The sequence below is a fragment of the Gadus macrocephalus genome, chromosome 14 (genome assembly GCF_031168955.1).
Source record: "Gadus macrocephalus chromosome 14, ASM3116895v1".
Taxonomy (NCBI): domain Eukaryota; kingdom Metazoa; phylum Chordata; class Actinopteri; order Gadiformes; family Gadidae; genus Gadus; species Gadus macrocephalus.
The window spans coordinates 718,635-737,419 of record NC_082395.1 but is presented as its reverse complement, the minus strand read 5'-3'; the positions used below and the strand labels follow the sequence as shown (position 1 = coordinate 737,419).

The window sequence follows — 18,785 nt, the reverse complement described above, 5'->3', positions numbered from 1 at the left end:
GGCGTGTCAAACCGCAGTAGAACAGGGCTCTGGGTCGTCTCTGGTCCTGATTAGCTGACTGTAAACTAGATGTAGTCTAAGCCACCTGCTCCTGTTGTGGAGACACTGCCCCCACTATTGATCGCATTCCACCGCACAGCCGCGTTCTACCACTCACCGTATTATCTGTAGAGACGGTTGTGTGCGATGTCTGTCGGTGTGTGTGTCTTTCTGTGTGTGTGTATATTTCGTGCAAATAGTTATGGTTTGCAATAGGAAATCAAATGCATTTTAAGGTTAGAATATTTTTAAACATTTCATTTGAATTCATGAGTGCAGGGGAACATCAAACCACCCCTTGAGATCCATTGAGTTCAGGACAGCGATGTGTGGAACACAGAGACACACATCCTGCTGCCAGGCCTTCGTAGCAGGACGTTCCCCACAGCAGGAGGGGCGGAAGGCTTCAGAGGAGAGAGGCAGGTGAGGGACGGCCAGGGAGCACTGACCCACAAAGGCTCTTTTCAGGCGCTCTGCAGGCTCTAGTCAGGCTCTCTTCAGGTGTAAATGACGGCACACTCTCCTTTGTTGCCTTTGTCTCTTCTTTCAAGCCCCCGTTCCAGATGGTGTCTGCAACAATCCAACAGTGGTTGAACCCTGAACCTATCTACATGTTCATCATTTCTCTCAAAAGGTTTTATATCATGCTGGATCGTGTTAATCCCTCAAACATGCAAACATTTTATATTGATTTATCGTTCAATCCCTCATTTGTTTTGATTGTCTGAGGAATAGACTCGTATTCTTTCTGGTGATCTCTGATTGGTTGCGTTTGAGTAAACTTCCCTGAGCAGTTCTGCATTAGGCTAGAAGATCTGGGTTGTGGTGAACTGTCAACATTTGTTTATATTCAGGGTAATGATAGCCTACATAGATCTTTTTTTAGGCTATGAACAGCAACATGAATTATTATTTTAAAACAATATTATTATTATTTAAAGATATATGATATAATGTGTTGTGTAATACGATCTGCATAAGACATACTGTTGGGAATGTTTCGGCATGTGAGGTTACGGTTCAACATGTTAAACCAAGACAAGGAGTCCAGTAATTATGTTGACATTTAGATAGGTTTAATTTTTCCAGACATTGTGAAAAAACAAATTAAAAAACCTTGTCAGAAGAGATGAGAATAATAAACATGAATTAAACAGTTTAAATAATAGAATAACATAAATAAATTAATAAATAAAACATTGATGGGTAGAATTGAAGTCATAAAGCTAAATTAAATAAATCATAGATATTAGTCGGAATGAAGTAAACAAAATAAAATGTCCAAATTAGTTTGTAGCATCGGTGTCCGTGCGCGGAGGAACCATACTACTGGAGAAAGTCTTTAGCAGCAGAGCCTCCGATCAGCGCAGTCCTTTCCAAAGAGCTTCGCTGGGGAAACTTAGAGGACTCTTCAGGGGCCTGGAGTCTGAAGATCTCCTCCTCTTCACAAAGAAATCTGGAAGGAAAAAGAAAAATACAATGAGTAATCGTTCTTGTTTTCCATACACTTTAGTAAATAACAGCTGTAAATGTGTTAATGTACATGTACACTGAGAGATGGAGGCCGGGGTGTACCTGTGATGCGGGCGTTGTCCGGGGACGCTTTCGTCCTCTTCCGTCGGACGGGGGTTCCTTCACTCGGGAACCTCAGCGTGTTGGAGACGCTGGAGATGTTCTCCCGGTTCGTCTCGGCGAGACTCGCTTTGCTCTCTTCATCGTCGAGACGATTTGGTCGGACGTGGATCTCCTCCGTGACTTCATCCTCTCCCGCTTCAGACCCCCGGTAGAACGAGGCGGTCCGGTCCCAGGGCACCGTCTCCCAGCGGTACTCTCCGTCTAGAGGCTCTTCTGTGTCGAAGCTGAAGTTCCACCGCCGCTGGTCCCGCTCGGCCATCTCCTCCAGCTGCCGGTTCAGGTCCCGGCTCAGCTGCTCGTGGTCCACCGCTCCAAACAGGTTCCTACAGAGAGGAGCGGTGGCGGTCCTCTTCTCCAGGGTCATGAGGTTCTCCCCGGTCTGCTCGTGGTCCACCGCTCCGAACAGGTTCCTACAGAGAGGAGCAGTGGAGAGCCTCCTCTCGAGGGTCATGGTGTTCTCCTCGGTCTGAGGAGCGATGGAGAGCCTTCTCTCCAGGGACCGATTCATGATGTTCTCCTGGTCTGTGAGGTCTTCCTGATAGGAGGTCTGGAGATAAGGTCTTGTTCCTCAGGGGGCTTAATGCAGACACAGTAGACTCCTCTGTGAGGATCCTATTTAATGGTCTCTTCCACGCTGCTGTGTTTGTGTACATCATGGAGCACTCTGATTGGCTGACCAAACCCGATCTGCTCCAATGAGGACCGGGTGGGATCCCGCCAAAATGACCTCGGCTTTGATCTCAAGAAAAGAAAAGAAAGAAGAGAAAAAAATAGGAAGACAACAGATAAGTCGCAGAAAGGTCTCTCTTTACTATAATTTATAGATTATAATATAATATATGGTATCGACATTTATATATATATATATATATATATATATAGGCAATATATATATATATATATAGGCAATATATATATATATATATATATATATATATATATATATATATATACACACACACACACACACACACACACATTATATACTATATTATATAGCCTATTATATATAGTATTTTCTAACTTATCTATAGGCCTGAATAAGGAATTAAGCAACATTAGCCAGCACGAGAGGGACTGTGGGACATACTATTATCAGATGGCCATTAAACATTATACATTACTAATTATACAGTATATATTTAGCATTATACATAGCCTAATATATTATGTGAGGGATAATGTATAAAACGCCGGTCATTATCGGGAAAATAAGTCTACGTTTACATGATGACGGTCTGAACAGAAGACGCAAAAGTGGCGTTGCGTATTCACTTTTTATTACGCGTTGAGACGAGCGTTTTCGGGAGGAAATCTGCGTGCATACGGTGACGCAAAAGTGTGTGGAATTCGATTGGGTATGCGTGTCAGGCGGCTAGGTGGTGCTGTGATACAACATCGCCATGTCTGAGCGCATGCGTAAATCTTCCTTCTTCTCTTATCTGCGCCGCGAAAACCAAAACATAATAACAGATCCTTCTCTGTTCAGTAATAATATCTATACATATCCTGTACATTTCGTGGAAAGACTCCTGTAAGTTTATTAGAGCTGCCAGAGCAGCTTGACGGTCCGACGCATGGAAATAATCCAACATGTTTGTTTATTTCCCTGTACTGGGGCATGCATGTGACGTTAACGCGTACGCGACGTGAGCAGATCTGAGCAGAGTTTTGCGTCTTGGCAGTGTAGACGTGTAGCGTATTCAAGTTATCCACTCTGGAGGGTCGTTTCAGATTTTTGCGTTTATGCCCATGTAGTCCATGTTTCAACTTGAAGACCCCTGTGATGAACGTGTAGATAAATAATATAGGAACTCGATTGGCGTGAAAGAATTCATCATAAATGTGCACTTAAAAGTATTTGAAAGAAATTGTGAGTAAAATTACTTCCGCGTCTCAAAAAACGCTCTGACCGGATGTGACCGGAAGTGACGTATCGACAGGTAAACACATCATCTCTTCGTAATGGAGTCAGACAGTGAAGAGATTGCAGTAGGGGTTAATGTCAGCTCTTACGATGGGCCATTGCCATACAATTATGAGCCTCCTAGGCGAGAGAGGGGTCAGGCAGAGGTAAGGGGAAGGGTCAATGGACAGAGGAGAGAGATAGAGTTGTGGTGTGAGGAGAATCGGTGGAGAATTGGGCAGGTGTCTTGGTGAGTGGCCGGTGGCCACGGGCTATAGCTAATGGTGGCTAACGTTGTCTTCATGTTTATCACATAGAATTTGTAGAATTTGTAATATATTTAGCAATATTGCTGTCGACTTTGTTTTTTAAGCATCCATGTAGATTGTCACCAGCAACATTTGTCTTAATCTTTTTATTTTAGATCCCAGATGTTAAATGAATACTGTAGTAGGGTAGGCTATAGCTTTAGCTATAGCTGTAAATGAGATAGCATATACAGTACTTCGGAGGTCGTGTCTGAAAGCAGTTGGTGTTCCGATTAGGACGCGAATATGCTGTTCATGTAAATATCGTCATTGTTACAAGGATATTTTATCGTCACATGCAAAGATACTGGGTGTAAGGCATGCCGAGGAATTGCATCTAATTGACAGCCTATACTGTGCATAAATGGAGGATGGTGTATCTCACTTACTTAAGCTTTAGGAAATAAGTAGTCTACATGTCATTTCTTACAAGGCCTTCCACCAACTATTAGGGCTACAAGAAGGGAAGGAGAGTGAGTTTGTCTTACCACATTTTATTTAACAGGTGCTTGTGTGGTAGATGTGAGGCTATGCCGTCAGCAGTGGGGTGTGTGCTGTAGGGAGATTGACGCCTATTGGTCCCTTGTCCATAACCTAGATCCCCCAGAAGATATTGCCTGCCTCACACTCCATCCAGGGTTTGAAGCCACCTGTCTGAATCCTTTTGTGCTGCAGATAGCTTACATTAACTTCAGACAGGAGCATGGTCCTCTCCAAGCCAGCAGTTCTGAGCAAAAAATAATTTAACTAATTTAAAGAACCAGCTTTTCTACACCAAAACAGTAAATCCTGTTAAGCTGTTTTTTAAACGGAGGTTTCCATTTACTTCCTATAAAAACAACTTTGGTGTTGTGTAGTACAGTAGAATATCAGCCAACAGGACATGCCATATTTACCATTGAAATAGTTTACTATGAAAACATGGTATGATCAAAATGAAATTATGTCTGCATCTCCACCAGACAGTTCCGATACACAGCATACAGGCAGGTTGTCCACTGGGCGTACGGAGTTCTAGGCAGGGACATCAGGAAAGCCATACCTTCATGTGTTGCAGCAAAAAGGAGGCAGTTTGCAGGAGAAGGACAAGGATATAAAGGTTTCCAGTGGCCCCGTTTTGAAGACGATGAATAAATTCAATAGTGAAACAAACGGTACTTGTAAAATGTATTAGATTAGATTTATTTGTCATTGCACAGGAAATTAAGTGCCATTGTATGCATTCTTATTTTTTATTAGGGTTAGCCTATTTTTTAGGCTAATAAACTAACTAAAGAGTACCGATACGTGTTTTCTCACAATTTTTCCCGTATGTTTTATGACACGTTAAAACGTGAGTGTCTTGCGAGATGGAGGTTGACTGCCTCATCGTTGGCAATCTTCTGGAGGGAAGTGGTGAGGGGGGGCGGGGCAGCACAAGACAAGACAGCACTGCTTCCTTGTAGGGCCTGTGGTGATCTAGAGTATTCCTCTACCAGAGAGACCATAAGATTTGTTGCGTATCCTTGAGGAGAGAAATGTTAAGAACACATTTAGTAACATGGTTGACTTGCATAAAAAAATATAGATTCACAAAAGATATTGATAAACTAAGTGAAACTACTAACCGTAAGATGGTTTCTCCTTGATAGGGCGGACTACCCAACCACCTTTCCGAAACCGCGGGTAGCAAACGGCGTAGCATACCTCACCCTCACTGGTTCGAGCTACATCTCTGCCATTACTGCTGAAATGTAGGGCCGCCAAGAGAAGTCTGTAGGAGACAAGTAAATAGAACATTAGGTCTCCAAACTTAACCCAACGCAGTCTCTAATGCAATAGAAATACAATACATGAGATTAATGTTTTCAGCTCAAATGGGTCTAAGACAAGGACTCAACTTTTGCGCACAATATGTAATGCTGTTATCAATAACATTTTAGTCTGCTATACAACACTACATTACTTTTTAGCCATATTCATTCCGTCACCATTTCCTGCTGTTAGTGATGCACAGAAGTACAAAAGTATAGCAATATCCTGAAATTAAAAAAATGTCACAATACCAAATTTTATTAGTATCAAATACTTTTAAGTGATAACACTACCTGCTGTACATCCAAAGAAAAGAGAAACCAGTGTGTTAGGGAGCAAAGTGCAGAATGAGGGAATGGTATGCCTCCAGGGAGAATGTCTGATGCTGAGGTGACAATTGTCAAACATCTTTCACCAGTGCTTTCCTGGCAGCTACACTCTCCAGTTTAGTGGCTGCTGGTGATCCTGCATGAAACATATTCTGTCATATAGTCGGTCGCATCACATAACAAAAGTAATAATTAGTACACATACTTTGTTCAGGATTGGCCAGTGGAGTCGATCTTCGCATCTCAAACCTTTTGGTTTGAGTCCCCACATCAACCATCTGAGGCTTTACCTGAACAGCTTAGATGAAAGAGATTCATGTTAATAGTTATTTACCATTACCATTACCATTCATTGGTAACAACACATGCAGTATCTAATGCAACCCAGTACACTATCTTTTTCTAACATTATGAAGTTCATAATTTTCAATGTTTGCTGTCTGAAAAGTGTAAATTGCAAAATAGTAACCATGGAGAAAATGAAAAATGTTGACGTGTCATCCTTATTTGTGATTGTATATGCCATGTATGGTGAATGCTAGATAAAGCTAACTACCTAATGAACGATGGAAACATTGTATGTTGCACTGAGATCCACGATGGACCACTACTGGCTCAGGGTCCATCGTAGAGGTGTCTCCATCTCCATCATCTTCAGGCTCTCAAGTGGGAGTTGCACGCGCCCCATCTTTGCTGGCAGCACTCACCCAAAGTTAATTAAAATGTATTTGTTTTGCGAGGAAATCCACACTGTTTCGTTTGAATTAATTGAATGTGTTTAGATTCTCGTTCTCCTCCTTCAGATTTACATCTCTAAGATAGTTCCGTCGTGTGGTTGTTTTCGCAATGGCGGAGTAATATGGTCCTGAGGCAAGTCTCGCATGTGGTTGTTTTCGCAATGGCAGAGTAATATTGCCGTTGTGAGGCAAATCTCCTGTGTATCAATTATAATATCAAGATGTGTAACCATAATCAATATCAACATGCATTATCATCAAAGTAAAGAACCAATGACATAAAAAGGGAAAATGGATAATCCACATTTTTAATTGAGAACCATCCTTAAAGGCACTTGCTTTACGTTGATTGCAGCTTTATAGCTTTATAGTAACTGAAAGGTTGCTAGTTCGATCCCCAGCTCCTCCTAGCTGAGTGTTGATGTGTCCCTGAGCAAGACACTTAACCCTAACTGCTCCTGACGAGCTGGCGCCTTGCATGGTTGACTCTGCCGTCGGTGTGTCAATGTATTAACCGATGTAAGTCGCTTTGGATAAAGGCGTCTGCTAAATGCTATAATTGTAATTGTATAGCTGATTTACTATATCTGGATATATGCCAAAGTAGCTTTTATATACAAGCATACAACTCTGGCCATGAGTGTGGCCTTTTGTTGAGACATGCAAAGAAAACCTTTCAACATCAGAACCAACTGCCGAACTTGTCTAAAGGATGATTGGGCCAATATAATCTCTTTGTGGCCGCCATGCAAATGATTAGGCCCTGGCCGTGGTCTGATTGGTTGAGGAGGACCGGGCGTGGCTCACCTGTACACATGTGTACTCATCTGTACACCTAACCCTATCCCTGATGGTCAGAGAGTGCCCATTGGATTCCCTGAGGCCGGCCTGTGAACAGCATGCCGGGGACTAAAGACACTCCCATGGTGAGTAAACACGTTCCTCTGGTTCCTTTGCTCCTAGAACCCAGACGGCGCCCTGGGAGCCAGGAGAGGTTGAGCTGAGCGTCTGCTTCCTGCCGGCGGGGTCGATCAGGGCCGCTGGAGCCACAGCCGTGCTTCCTCCAAAGCTGCTCAGTGATTCATTAGTCTAGTTTATTTTTTGGGGTACATGTCTTTAATGAGCTGGTAGGGTCGTGACGACTTGCAGAGCGGCGACCGGGGCGCGTCCAGGATGACTGCGGCGACACCAGAGGACCCTCACCGCCGTTCTCCATGCAGTGGGTTGTGGGATGTATCGCCACAGCATTAACGTTCCTATGGGCCATCTTTGTAGACTGTGTATTGTAGACAAAAGATGATACGCATTTTATCCCTTGTCAGTAATTGTGATGTTGGCCATTGATGAATCTTGGCAGTTTTGAACTTTTAATTGTGTTAGTATAAGACCCACACACACAGCTCTGTGTCCCGGAGACTCTCAGACAGCAGGCTCTGTCTAGGCCTCTGGAGGATTGTGTTCTGTCAGACCAAAGGGTGCATAGACAGAGAGACAGATGAAGCTAGAGAAAACCTCCCTATAAGACGGGGCGTGTGTATGGACACACACACACACACACACACACACACACACACACACACACACACACACACACACACACACACACACACACACACACACACACACACACACACAGTCTCACACGCACGTACAGACACACACGCACACACACACACATGCCCACGACACACGCATATGCATAGGCATGCCCACGCAGACACGCACGTACACACACATTTACAGGCTGTCAAGGGAAGGTGTGCAGGAGGGGAGCTGGTTCTTTCTCGTTGCGTCGGGATGCAAATGTCCTCCTTTGCATGGGCAGTAGTCCTCGTCTATCTAAACATGCGGCGCTAGTCAAATCAGATCCCCAGAAGACGATTAACGCCTGCACAAGTGTCCCCAAGAATCTGCAAACAATGTGGTAGGTATCATTGGCTCATTATGGCCCATGATCCCCATCATTTATGGAAATGAATGAATATTTTTGGCGTACATTACAACACTCACAATAAGGGGTAACTGCACGTTTGATGTAGTATCATTGGATTTTCAATCGTTTTTAGAGTCTGTATGGAATTGAGTTCAAAAACAGGCCATGAGTTAATTCAGGCCATTTATAAAAAACGACTTAACAACAACAACCTAAATGGGAAAACAGCAAGTACCTGCTTACTTTGTCAGGGACATTATCTTTTTGGTACTACATTCTGTGAGTGCTGTTGGTGTTTAACACTTGTTGCCCTGGTTTATCTCTGTATTCTTTCTGTGCACTATGGAGAGAAGGTAAACACTCAGAGTACTGGTTGTGCAAATGAAAGGCAGGAAGTCACTTTGCATGTCAAGTGCAAATGAAAGAGCTCCCTGCTTTGCATCGAGCGAAGGCGCTCCCAGCCCCCCCCCCCCCCCGGCCCCCCCGGCCCCCAGCCCCCCCCCCGGCCCCCAGGAATCACAGGAACCGTAGATGATGATCTGTCTGGTTGTCTTCATGTTTGTCTTTCCTAGAAGACGTTTCCTTCACAGAGCCGATGTCTGCGATGTGGTGACTACCTGGAGTGGTCCGAGGACCACAGGTATGAGCTGGGTCTCAGTTTGCGTGCAAGCGAGTGTGTGATTGTTATTATATGCTTGCTGTGTGTGTGTGTGTGTATGTGTGTGTGTGTGTGTGTGTGAGCTTGAGTGTGTGTGTGTGTGTGTGTGTGTGTGTGTGTTTGCGTGAGTGTTTGTGTATGCGTTTGGATGTGTGTGTGTGTATTTGCGTGTGCGTCTTGGTGTGTGCCCGTGTGTGCGAGTGCATGTGGGTGTGTGTGTGTGTGTGCGACAGCGTTGTGTGTCCATGCATGTGCCCGCGGTGCTGCTGTGTGTGACTGCAGACCGGAGGTGCGTCGGCAGGTCATCAGAGACGTCCGTCCCCACCGCCACCGTCCCGCAGCTCATCCTCTGTTGTCATGGTTTCAGCGGCCTGCTGGGCTGCCAGAGCTGTGACCCGCCGGGAGACCCTGGCCCCCGGCGGTCCAGCAGCCTGACGGGGAGAGAGGACATGGAGAGGAGCCAGTGGGCCGCCGGCCGAGTGGGGGACGTGGAGTTCACCGGCCCCACGCGCACAAAGGCTAAGGTGAGACCTTCACCTGTTCACCCCCACTCCCACTGCGGCCGAGAGAACACATCAAAACCTCCTGGTACTCCCTCCTTCTCTGGTGCCTGAGGGTCTTCTCTAGGGCCTGAGGGTCTTCTCTAGTGCCTGAGGGTCTTCTCTAGTGCCTGAGGGTCTTCTCTAGGGCCTGAGGGTCTTCTCTAGGGCCTGAGGGTCTTCTCTAGTGCCTGAGGGTCTTCTCTAGGGCCTGAGGGTCTTCTCTAGTGCCTGAGGGTCTTCTCTAGTGAGTGAGGGTCTTCTCTAGGGCCTGAGGGTCTTCTCTAGTGCGTGAGGGTCTTCTCTAGGGCCTGAGGGTCTTCTCTAGGGCCTGAGGGTCTTCTCTAGTGCCTGAGGGTCTTCTCTAGTGCCTGAGGGTCTTCTCTGGTGCCTGAGGGTCTTCTCTGGTGCGTGAGGGTCTTCTCTAGTGCCTGAGGGTCTTCTCTAGGGCCTGAGGGTCTTCTCTGGTGCCTGAGGGTCTTCTCTGGTGCCTGAGGGTCTTCTCTGGTGCCTGAGGGTCTTCTGTGTTCCCGCTCTAGTTCGTGAGGGTGCAGAGCAGCACAGACCCCGTGCTGATCTACCGTATGCTGACGGAGCAGTGGGGCCTGGCTCCTCCCCACCTGGTGGTGGCGCTGGTGGGCGGCGACGAGCTGGCCCAGATGAAGCCCTGGCTGAGGAACACCGTGAGGAAGGGGCTGGTGAAGGCAGCGCAGAGCACCGGTACGGGCCTCCTCTCTCCCCCCCCCTCCCTCCTCCCTCCCTCCTCTCTCCTCTCTCCTCCCCCCTCCCTCCTCCCTCCTCCCTCCTCTATCCTCCTCCCTCCCCCTTCCCTCCTCCCTCCTCCCCCCTCCCTCCTCTCTCCTCCCCCCTCCCTCCTCCCTCCCTCCTCTCTCCTCCCTCCCTCCCTCCTCCCTCCTCTCTCCTCCCCCCTCCCTCCTCCCTCCCCCCTCCCTCCTCCCTCCCCCCTCCCTCCTCCCTCCCTCCTCTCTCCTCCCCCCTCCCTCCTCTCTCCTCCCCCCTCCCTCCTCCCTCCCTCCTCTCTCCTCCCTCCTCCCTCCTCTCTCCTCCCCCCTCCCTCCTCCCTCCCTCCTCCCCCCTCCCTCCTCTCTCCTCCCCCCTCCCTCCTCCCTCTCTCCTCTCTCCTCCCTCCTCTATCCTCCTCCCTCCCCCTTCCCTCCTCCCTCCTCCCTCCTCTCTCCTCCCCCCTCCCTCCTCTCTCCTCCCCCCTCCCTCCTCCCTCCCTCCTCTCTCCTCTCTCCTCCCTCCTCTATCCTCCTCCCTCCCCCTTCCCTCCTCTCTCCTCCCCCCTCCCTCCTCCCTCCCTCCTCCCCCCTCCCTCCTCTCTCCTCCTCCCTCCTCCCTCCTCTCTCCTCCTCCCTCCTCCCTCCTCCCTCCCTCCTCTCTCCTCTCTCCTCTCTCCTCCCTCCTCTCTCCTCCTCCCTCCTCCCTCCCTCCTCTCTCCTCCCTCCTCCCTCCCCCTCCCCCTCCTCCCTCCCTCCTCTCTCCTCTCTCCTCTCTCCTCTCTCCCCCCTCCCTCCTCCCCCCTCCCTCCTCCCTCCTCCCTCCCTCCTCTCTCCCCCCTCCCCCCTCCTCCTCCCTCCCTCCTCCCTCCTCTCTCCTCCCCTCTCTCCTCCTCCCTCCTCCCTCCCTCCTCTCTCCTCTCTCCCCCCTCCCTCCCCCTCCTCCCTCCCTCCTCCAGTCCTCTCTCCCCAGGGTCCATCCTAACCCATCCTACAGGCCTGTAACCCGTCCTCCCCCCCCCCCAGGGGCCTGGTTCCTCACCAACGGCCTCCGCTTCGGGATCACCAAGCACCTGGGCCAGGCGGTGCGTGACCACTCCCTGGCCTCCACCTCCTCCAAGGTCCGCGTGGTCGCCATCGGCATCGCCCCCTGGAGCATGATCCACAACAGGGAGGCTCTGCTTAGCGCCAAGGTACCAGGAGGGGGGGGGGGGGGGGGGAGGGGGAGAGGGGAGAGAGAGGAGGGAGGAGAGGGGAGAGAGGAGGACCTCAGAGCCTGGTGTGTGTTGTGCGTCCAGTGACCCTCTGGTGTGTGTTGTGCGTCCAGTGACCCTCTGGTGTGTGTTGTGCGTCCAGTGACCCTCTGGTGTGTGTTGTGCGTCCAGTGACCCTCTGGTGTGTGTTGTGCGTCCAGTGACCCTCTGGTGTGTGTTGTGCGTCCAGTGACCCTCTGGTGTGTGTTGTGCGTCCAGTGACCCTCTGGTGTGTGTTGTGCGTCCAGTGACCCTCTGGTGTGTGTTGTGCGTCCAGTGACCCTCTGGTGTGTGTTGTGCGTCCAGTGACCCTCTGGTGTGTGTTGTGCGTCCAGTGACCCTCTGGTGTGTGTTGTGCGTCCAGTGACCCTCTGGTGTGTGTTGTGCGTCCAGTGACCCTCTGGTGTGTGTTGTGCGTCCAGTGACCCTCTGGTGTGTGTTGTGCGTCCAGTGACCCTCTGGTGTGTGTTGTGCGTCCAGTGACGTTCTGGTGTGTGTTGTGCGTCCAGTGACCCTCTGGTGTGTGTTGTGCGTCCAGTGACCCTCTGGTGTGTGTTGTGCGTCCAGTGACCCTCTGGTGTGTGTTGTGCGTCCAGTGACCCTCTGGTGTGTGTTGTGCGTCCAGTGACCCTCTGGTGTGTGTTGTGCGTCCAGTGACCCTCTGGTGTGTGTTGTGCGTCCAGTGACGCTCTGCTCTCGGTTGTGCGACCAGTGATGCTCTGCTCTCGGTTGTGCGTCCAGCCCGACAACCCGGCGGTGTATAAGTCCCAGGACCTGCCCCACGGCTCGGTCTACGCCCTGGACAGCAACCACTCCCACCTGGTGCTGGTGGAGGAGGACCCCCAGCGGCCCGGGGCCACCAGCGACATGAGGGTCAAGCTGCTCAAACACATCTCCCTCCAGCGCACCGGCCATGGGGGTGAGGCTCCGTGTGTGTCTGGGGGTGTGGGTGTGTGTGTCTGTCTGTGTGTGTGTGTGTGTGTGTGTGTGTCTATGTGTCTGGGGGTGTGGGTGTGTGTGTCTGTGTGTGTGTGTGTGTGTGTCTGTGTGTCTGTCTGTGTGTGTGTGTCTGTCTGTCTGTCTGTCTGTGTGTGTGTGTGTGTGTGTGTGTGTGTGTGTGTCTGGGTGTGTGTGTGTGTCTATGTGTCTGGGTGTGTGTGTGTGTGTCTGTCTGTGTTTACATGTCGATCTATCTATTATGTATTTATATTTATATATACGTATATCTATCTGTATCTATATGTATGTATGTCTATGTGTATCTATTTGTCTATTGATGTTTATCTATATGAGTATATGTACATTATTTATATATCTCTATGTCCATACGTCTTCATATATCTATATCTATATATATACCGATATCTATGTCTTTATCTATACCTATCTATATCTATACCTATATCTATATATATGTCTATATCTATAGCTATATCTATACCTATAGCTATGTCTTTATCTATACCTGTGTCTGTATCTATACCTATATCTATGTCTATAACTTTACCTATGTCTGTATCTATACCTATATCTATGTCTATAACTTGACCTATGTCTGTATCTATACCTATATCTATGTCTATAACTTTACCTATGTCTGTATCTATACCTATATCTATGTCTATAACTTTACCTATGTCTGTATCTATACCTATATCTATGTCTATAACTTGACCTATGTCTGTATCTATACCTATATCTATGTCTATAACTTTACCTATGTCTGTATCTATACCTATATCTATGTCTATAACTTTACCTATGTCTGTATCTATACCTATATCTATGTCTATAACTTTACCTATGTCTGTATCTATACCTATATCTATGTCTATAACTTTACCTATGTCTGTATCTATATCTATATCTATGTCTATAACTTTACCTATGTCTGTATCTATACCTATATCTATGTCTATAACTTGACCTATGTCTGTATCTATACCTATATCTATGTCTATAACTTTACCTATGTCTGTATCTATACCTATATCTATGTCTATAACTTTACCTATGTCTGTATCTATACCTATATCTATGTCTATAACTTTACCTATGTCTGTATCTATACCTATATCTATGTCTATAACTTTACCTATGTCTGTATCTATACCTATATCTATGTCTATAACTTTACCTATGTCTGTATCTATATCTATATCTATGTCTATAACTTTACCTATGTCTGTATCTATACCTATATCTATGTCTATAACTTTACCTATGTCTGTATCTATATCTATATCTATGTCTATAACTTTACCTATGTCTGTATCTATATCTATATCCGTCCCTCTGTAGTGCTGCTGTTCTGAATCACGTCCTTCTTATCTTCAGTCAACACCACCTCCATATCTATCACTTTATGCAACCCTTCTACAAGCGCATTTTATTAATTAACAGTACCGAGGGATGACAGATTAGGATTGGTTTGTTTATTATACCGTTTATCCGGCTCCACCAACACCAAAAGTTCTGCCACTGGACTGGGCCTGTTGCCAAGCAACACGTAAACGTTTCCTCCACTTTGAGGTCCTCTCAGAACCTCAGGCCAGATGCTCCGTCTCGTACGTTCATCTGTTTGCTTCTGTTTACTGCGCAATCAGGGAAAGAAGTGTCTGTTGACCGTCGCTTTGGGGGCGTGTGTGTTTCCGACGGGTTAGCAGCTCACGCTCATTAATTAAGGCTAATTAACAGTCGTTTGAAACATGTGTAATGTGGTGTTGCATGTTCAGTTGCGATCCCCAGTGCTGATCAACTTTAATTTGCCTCTCGTCGAATTAAAGAGTTAAACTGCTGGGTTGGAGGGTGGTGCATTAGGAAGGTGTTCAGATGGTGGTGGTGGTGCATTAGGAAGGGCTTCAGATTGTGCTGAAGGGTGGTGCATTAGGAAGGTGTTCAGATGGTGGTGCATTAGGAAGGTGTTCAGATGGTGGTGGTGGTGCATTAGGAAGGGCTTCAGATTGTGCTGAAGGGTGGTGCATTAGGAAGGTGTTCAGATGGTGGTGCATTAGGAAGGTGTTCAGATGGTGGTGAAGGGTGGTGCATTAGGAAGGTGTTCAGATGGTGGTGAAGGGTGGTGCATTAGGAAGGGCTTCAGATTGTGCTGAAGGGTGGTGCATTAGGAAGGTGTTCAGATGGTGGTGAAGGGTGGTGCATTAGGAAGGTGTTCAGATGGTGGTGGTGGTGCATTAGGAAGGTGTTCAGATGGTGGTGGTGGTGGTGGTGCATTAGGACAACTTCTGGGACTTTTTTCAAGATTAGTATTATTTTTTATTTTTGTGTGTTGATCTGCAAGAATCAGATCAATGTTATCTGTAGTGGATGCAGAGATACTGATTCATGCGTTTGTCTCGTCAAGACTGGACTATTGCAATGCACTGTTCTCGGGATTACCTAACTCTACTACAAAGAGTCTACAGCTGGTACACAATGCGGCAGCTAGATTGCTGACCAGAACGAGAAAGTTTGATCATATTACACCTATTCTCGCCTCTTTACATTGGCTACCAATAACTTTCAGATCAGACTTTAAGGTGCTATTGCTGACCTATAAAGCCTTGCATGGACTATCTCCATTGTACCTGAAGGACCTGATCATTCCTTATAGTCCTTCTCGGTCTCTCCGGTCTTCGGGAGCCGGCCTTCTTTCATTGCCGAAGGTTAAAAAGAAATCGGCTGGACAGAGAGCGTTTGCCTATCGAGCCCCCTTTTTATGGAATAGGCTGCCATCAGCGATCAGGGAAGCTGACTCTGTGGAGCTATTCAAAGGGAAGCTCAAAACGCACCTCTACAATCTTGCATTTGGAGTGTGAAAACAACAGATGCGTAGTGAAGACCACTCTGTTTGCTTGTGCTTTTCTTATTACATTATACATTCCCACTATGTACTTTTCCGTTCTAATTCACTATTCTGTCAGTTGTAGCGTGCTGCGGGTGCTGGACTGGATGCCTGGACTCTCCTCATGGATAACCGGCCAGAACCCCATCACCATTTTAATATGATGTACATGTATTTACCTGTATGCCATTTGTGGCACCCATTGCACTCCTGACCATCCCTGGAAGAAGGGATCCCCTACACTGCGTTTCTTCTCAAGATTTCTTCCTTGCTGATTCAAGGGAGTTTTTTCTTGCCCGTGTGGGGGCATGGGTAAAGGGGGGGGTCACAAATATTTGGCCTGTTAAGCCCTTTGAGACTGTAATGGTGATTAAGGGCTATACAAATACAATTGAATTGAATTTAATTGAATTAGGAAGGTGTTCAGATGGTGCTTCACTCTCTGGAGCGGGGGTTCATGTCTTCACTCTCTGAGGCGGGGGTTCATGTCTTCACTCTCTGAGGCGGGGGTTCATGTCTTCACTCTCTGAGGCGGGGGTTCATGTCTTCACTCTCTGTCCCCTCAGGCGCCGGGAGCTTCGAGATCCCCGTCCTCTGCCTGCTGGTCCACGGCGAGCCACGCATCCTCACCGTACGGCCCCCCACCGTCTGTCTGTCTGTCTGTCTGTCTGTCTGTCTGTCTGTCTGTCTGTCTGTCTCTCTCTCTCTTTTTTTCTCTCTCTCCCTCTCTCTCTCTCTCTCCCTCTCCCTCTCCCTCTCTCTCTCTCTCTCTCTCTCTCTCTCTCTCTCTCCCTCTCTCTCTCCCCCTCTGTCTCTCTGTCCCTCTGCCGTACATAATGAATATGATCTAAACGTGTCCCTCCCCGTCTCCCCGGTGTGTCTGTCTCTCTCCGGTGTGTCTGTCTCTCCCCGGTGTGTCTGTCTCTCTCCGGTGTGTCTGTCTCTCCCCGGTGTGTCTGTCTCTCTCCGGTGTGTCTGTCTCTCTCCCCGGTGTGTCTGTCTCTCTCCCCGGTGTGTCTGTCTCTCTCCCCGGTGTGTCTGTCTCTCTCCCCGGTGTGTCTGTCTCTCTCCCCGGTCTGTCTGTCTCTCTCCCCGGTGTGTCTGTCTCTCCCCGGTGTGTCTGTCTCTCTCCCCGGTGTGTCTGTCTCTCTCCCCGGTGTGTCTGTCTCTCTCCCCGGTCTGTCTGTCTCTCTCCGGTGTGTCAGTCTCTCTCCGGTGTGTCTGTCTCTCTCCCCGGTGTGTCTGTCTCTCTCCCCGGTGTGTCTGTCTCTCCCCGGTGTGTCTGTCTCTCTCCCCGGTGTGTCTGTCTCTCTCCCCGGTGTGTCTGTCTCTCTCCCCGGTGTGTCTGTCTCTCTCCCCGGTGTGTCTGTCTCTCTCCCCGGTGTGTCTGTCTCTCTCCCCGGTGTGTCTGTCTCTCTCCCCGGTGTGTCTGTCTCTCCCCGGTGTGTCTGTCTCCCCCCGGTGTGTCTGTCTCTCTCCCCGGTGTGTCTGTCTCTCTCCCCGGTGTGTCTGTCTCTCTCCCCGGTCTGTCTGTCTCTCTCCGGTGTGTCTGTCTCTCTCCCCGGTGTGTCTGTCTCTCTCCCCGGTGTGTCTGTCTCTCCCCGGTGTGTCTGTCTCTCCCCGGTGTGTCTGTCTCTCTCCGGTGTGTCTGTCTCTCTCCCCGGTGTGTCTGTCTCTCTCCCCGGTGTGTCTGTCTCTCCCCGGTGTGTCTGTCTCTCCCCGGTGTGTCTGTCTCCCCCCGGTGTGTCTGTCTCTCTCCCCGGTGTGTCTGTCTCTCTCCCCGGTGTGTCTGTCTCTCTCCCCGGTGTGTCTGTCTCTCTCCCCGGTGTGTCTGTCTCTCTCCCCGGTGTGTCTGTCTCTCTCCCCGGTGTGTCTGTCTCTCTCCCCGGTGTGTCTGTCTCCCCCCGGTGTGTCTGTCTCCCCCGGTGTGTCTGTCTCTCTCCCCGGTGTGTCTGTCTCTCTCCCCGGTGTGTCTGTCTCTCTCCCCGGTGTGTCTGTCTCCCCCCGGTGTGTCTGTCTCTCTCCGGTGTGTCTGTCTCTCTCCCCGGTGTGTCTGTCTCTCTCCCCGGTGTGTCTGTCTCTCTCCCCGGTCTGTCTGTCTCTCTCCCCGGTGTGTCTGTCTCTCTCCCCGGTGTGTCTGTCTCTCTCCCCGGTGTGTCTGTCTCTCTCCCCGGTGTGTCTGTCTCTCCCCGGTGTGTCTGTCTCTCCCCGGTGTGTCTGTCTCTCTCCGGTGTGTCTGTCTCTCTCTCCGGTGTGTCTGTCTCTCTCCGGTGTGTCTGTCTCTCTCCCCGGTGTGTCTGTCTCTCCCCGGTGTGTCTGTCTCTCTCCCCGGTGTGTCTGTCTCTCTCCCCGGTGTGTCTGTCTCTCTCCCCGGTGTGTCTGTCTCTCTCCCCGGTGTGTCTGTCTCCCCCCGGTGTGTCTGTCTCCCCCCGGTGTGTCTGTCTCCCCCCGGTGTGTCTGTCTCTCTCCCCGGTGTGTCTGTCTCCCCCCGGTGTGTCTGTCTCCCCCCGGTGTGTCTGTCTCTCTCCCCGGTGTGTCTGTCTCCCCCCGGTGTGTCTGTCTCTCTCCCGTCTCTCAGAGGATGATCACGGGCATCGGTAACTCCTCCCCCTGGCTGATCCTGGCGGGGTCGGGGGGCGTGGCCGACATCCTGGTCACCCTGCTCAGCAAGGGCTCATGGGACGCCGACAGCGTCCAGGAGCTGCTCGCCGACACCTTCCCCGGGGCCCACCACGCCTCCGACCTCAGGAACTGGATCAAACTGGTAAGAGACCACCACGCCTCCGACCTCAGGAACTGGATCAAACTGGTAAGAGACCACCACGCCTCCGACCTCAGGAACTGGATCAAACTGGTAAGAGACCACCACGCCTCCGACCTCAGGAACTGGATCAAACTGGTTAGACACATGGAGAACTGGATCAAACTGGTAAGGGACCACCACAGCTCCGACCTCAGGAACTGGATCAAACTGGTAAGAGACGAGGACACAGGGCTTCAGCAGGGACACGGTGGTTAGAATGAAACGACGAGGAATACTTTCGTCACGTTGGTGTATGTGAATTGATTAATT

The 18,785-nt window shown here is 49.2% G+C and overlaps 2 protein-coding genes and 1 long non-coding RNA gene across 3 annotated transcripts in view; 1 reads left to right on the top strand and 2 right to left on the bottom strand.

Annotated features, from left to right (window-relative positions):
- Positions 1-1,084: 1,084 nt before the first annotated feature.
- Positions 1,085-2,352, bottom strand: cdkn1ca (cyclin dependent kinase inhibitor 1Ca). The gene is made up of 2 exons (XM_060071304.1): positions 1,615-2,352; positions 1,085-1,495 (listed from the first exon to the last, which is right to left on the bottom strand). The coding sequence occupies exons 1-2, from the start codon at positions 2,180-2,182 to the stop codon at positions 1,401-1,403; spliced, it is 663 nt and encodes a 220-aa protein (XP_059927287.1). The 5' UTR covers positions 2,183-2,352; the 3' UTR covers positions 1,085-1,400.
- A 1,251-nt stretch (positions 2,353-3,603) lies between these two features.
- trpm5 (transient receptor potential cation channel, subfamily M, member 5) overlaps positions 3,604-18,785 on the top strand; it is a 34,572-nt gene continuing 19,390 nt past the window's right edge. The window contains exons 1-9 of the mRNA XM_060071206.1: positions 3,604-3,830; positions 7,509-7,674; positions 9,254-9,321; positions 9,707-9,863; positions 10,418-10,598; positions 11,645-11,811; positions 12,613-12,790; positions 16,279-16,343; positions 18,291-18,476. Of these exons, the coding sequence (XP_059927189.1) occupies positions 7,648-7,674; positions 9,254-9,321; positions 9,707-9,863; positions 10,418-10,598; positions 11,645-11,811; positions 12,613-12,790; positions 16,279-16,343; positions 18,291-18,476 (1,029 nt within the window). The 5' untranslated portion in view covers positions 3,604-3,830; positions 7,509-7,647. The remainder of the gene's footprint in view (positions 3,831-7,508; positions 7,675-9,253; positions 9,322-9,706; positions 9,864-10,417; positions 10,599-11,644; positions 11,812-12,612; positions 12,791-16,278; positions 16,344-18,290; positions 18,477-18,785) is intronic.
- Positions 5,044-6,720, bottom strand: LOC132471946 (uncharacterized). The gene is made up of 4 exons (XR_009528952.1): positions 6,568-6,720; positions 5,976-6,309; positions 5,496-5,641; positions 5,044-5,392 (listed from the first exon to the last, which is right to left on the bottom strand). It is a non-coding gene; the product is annotated as an uncharacterized LOC132471946 (long non-coding RNA).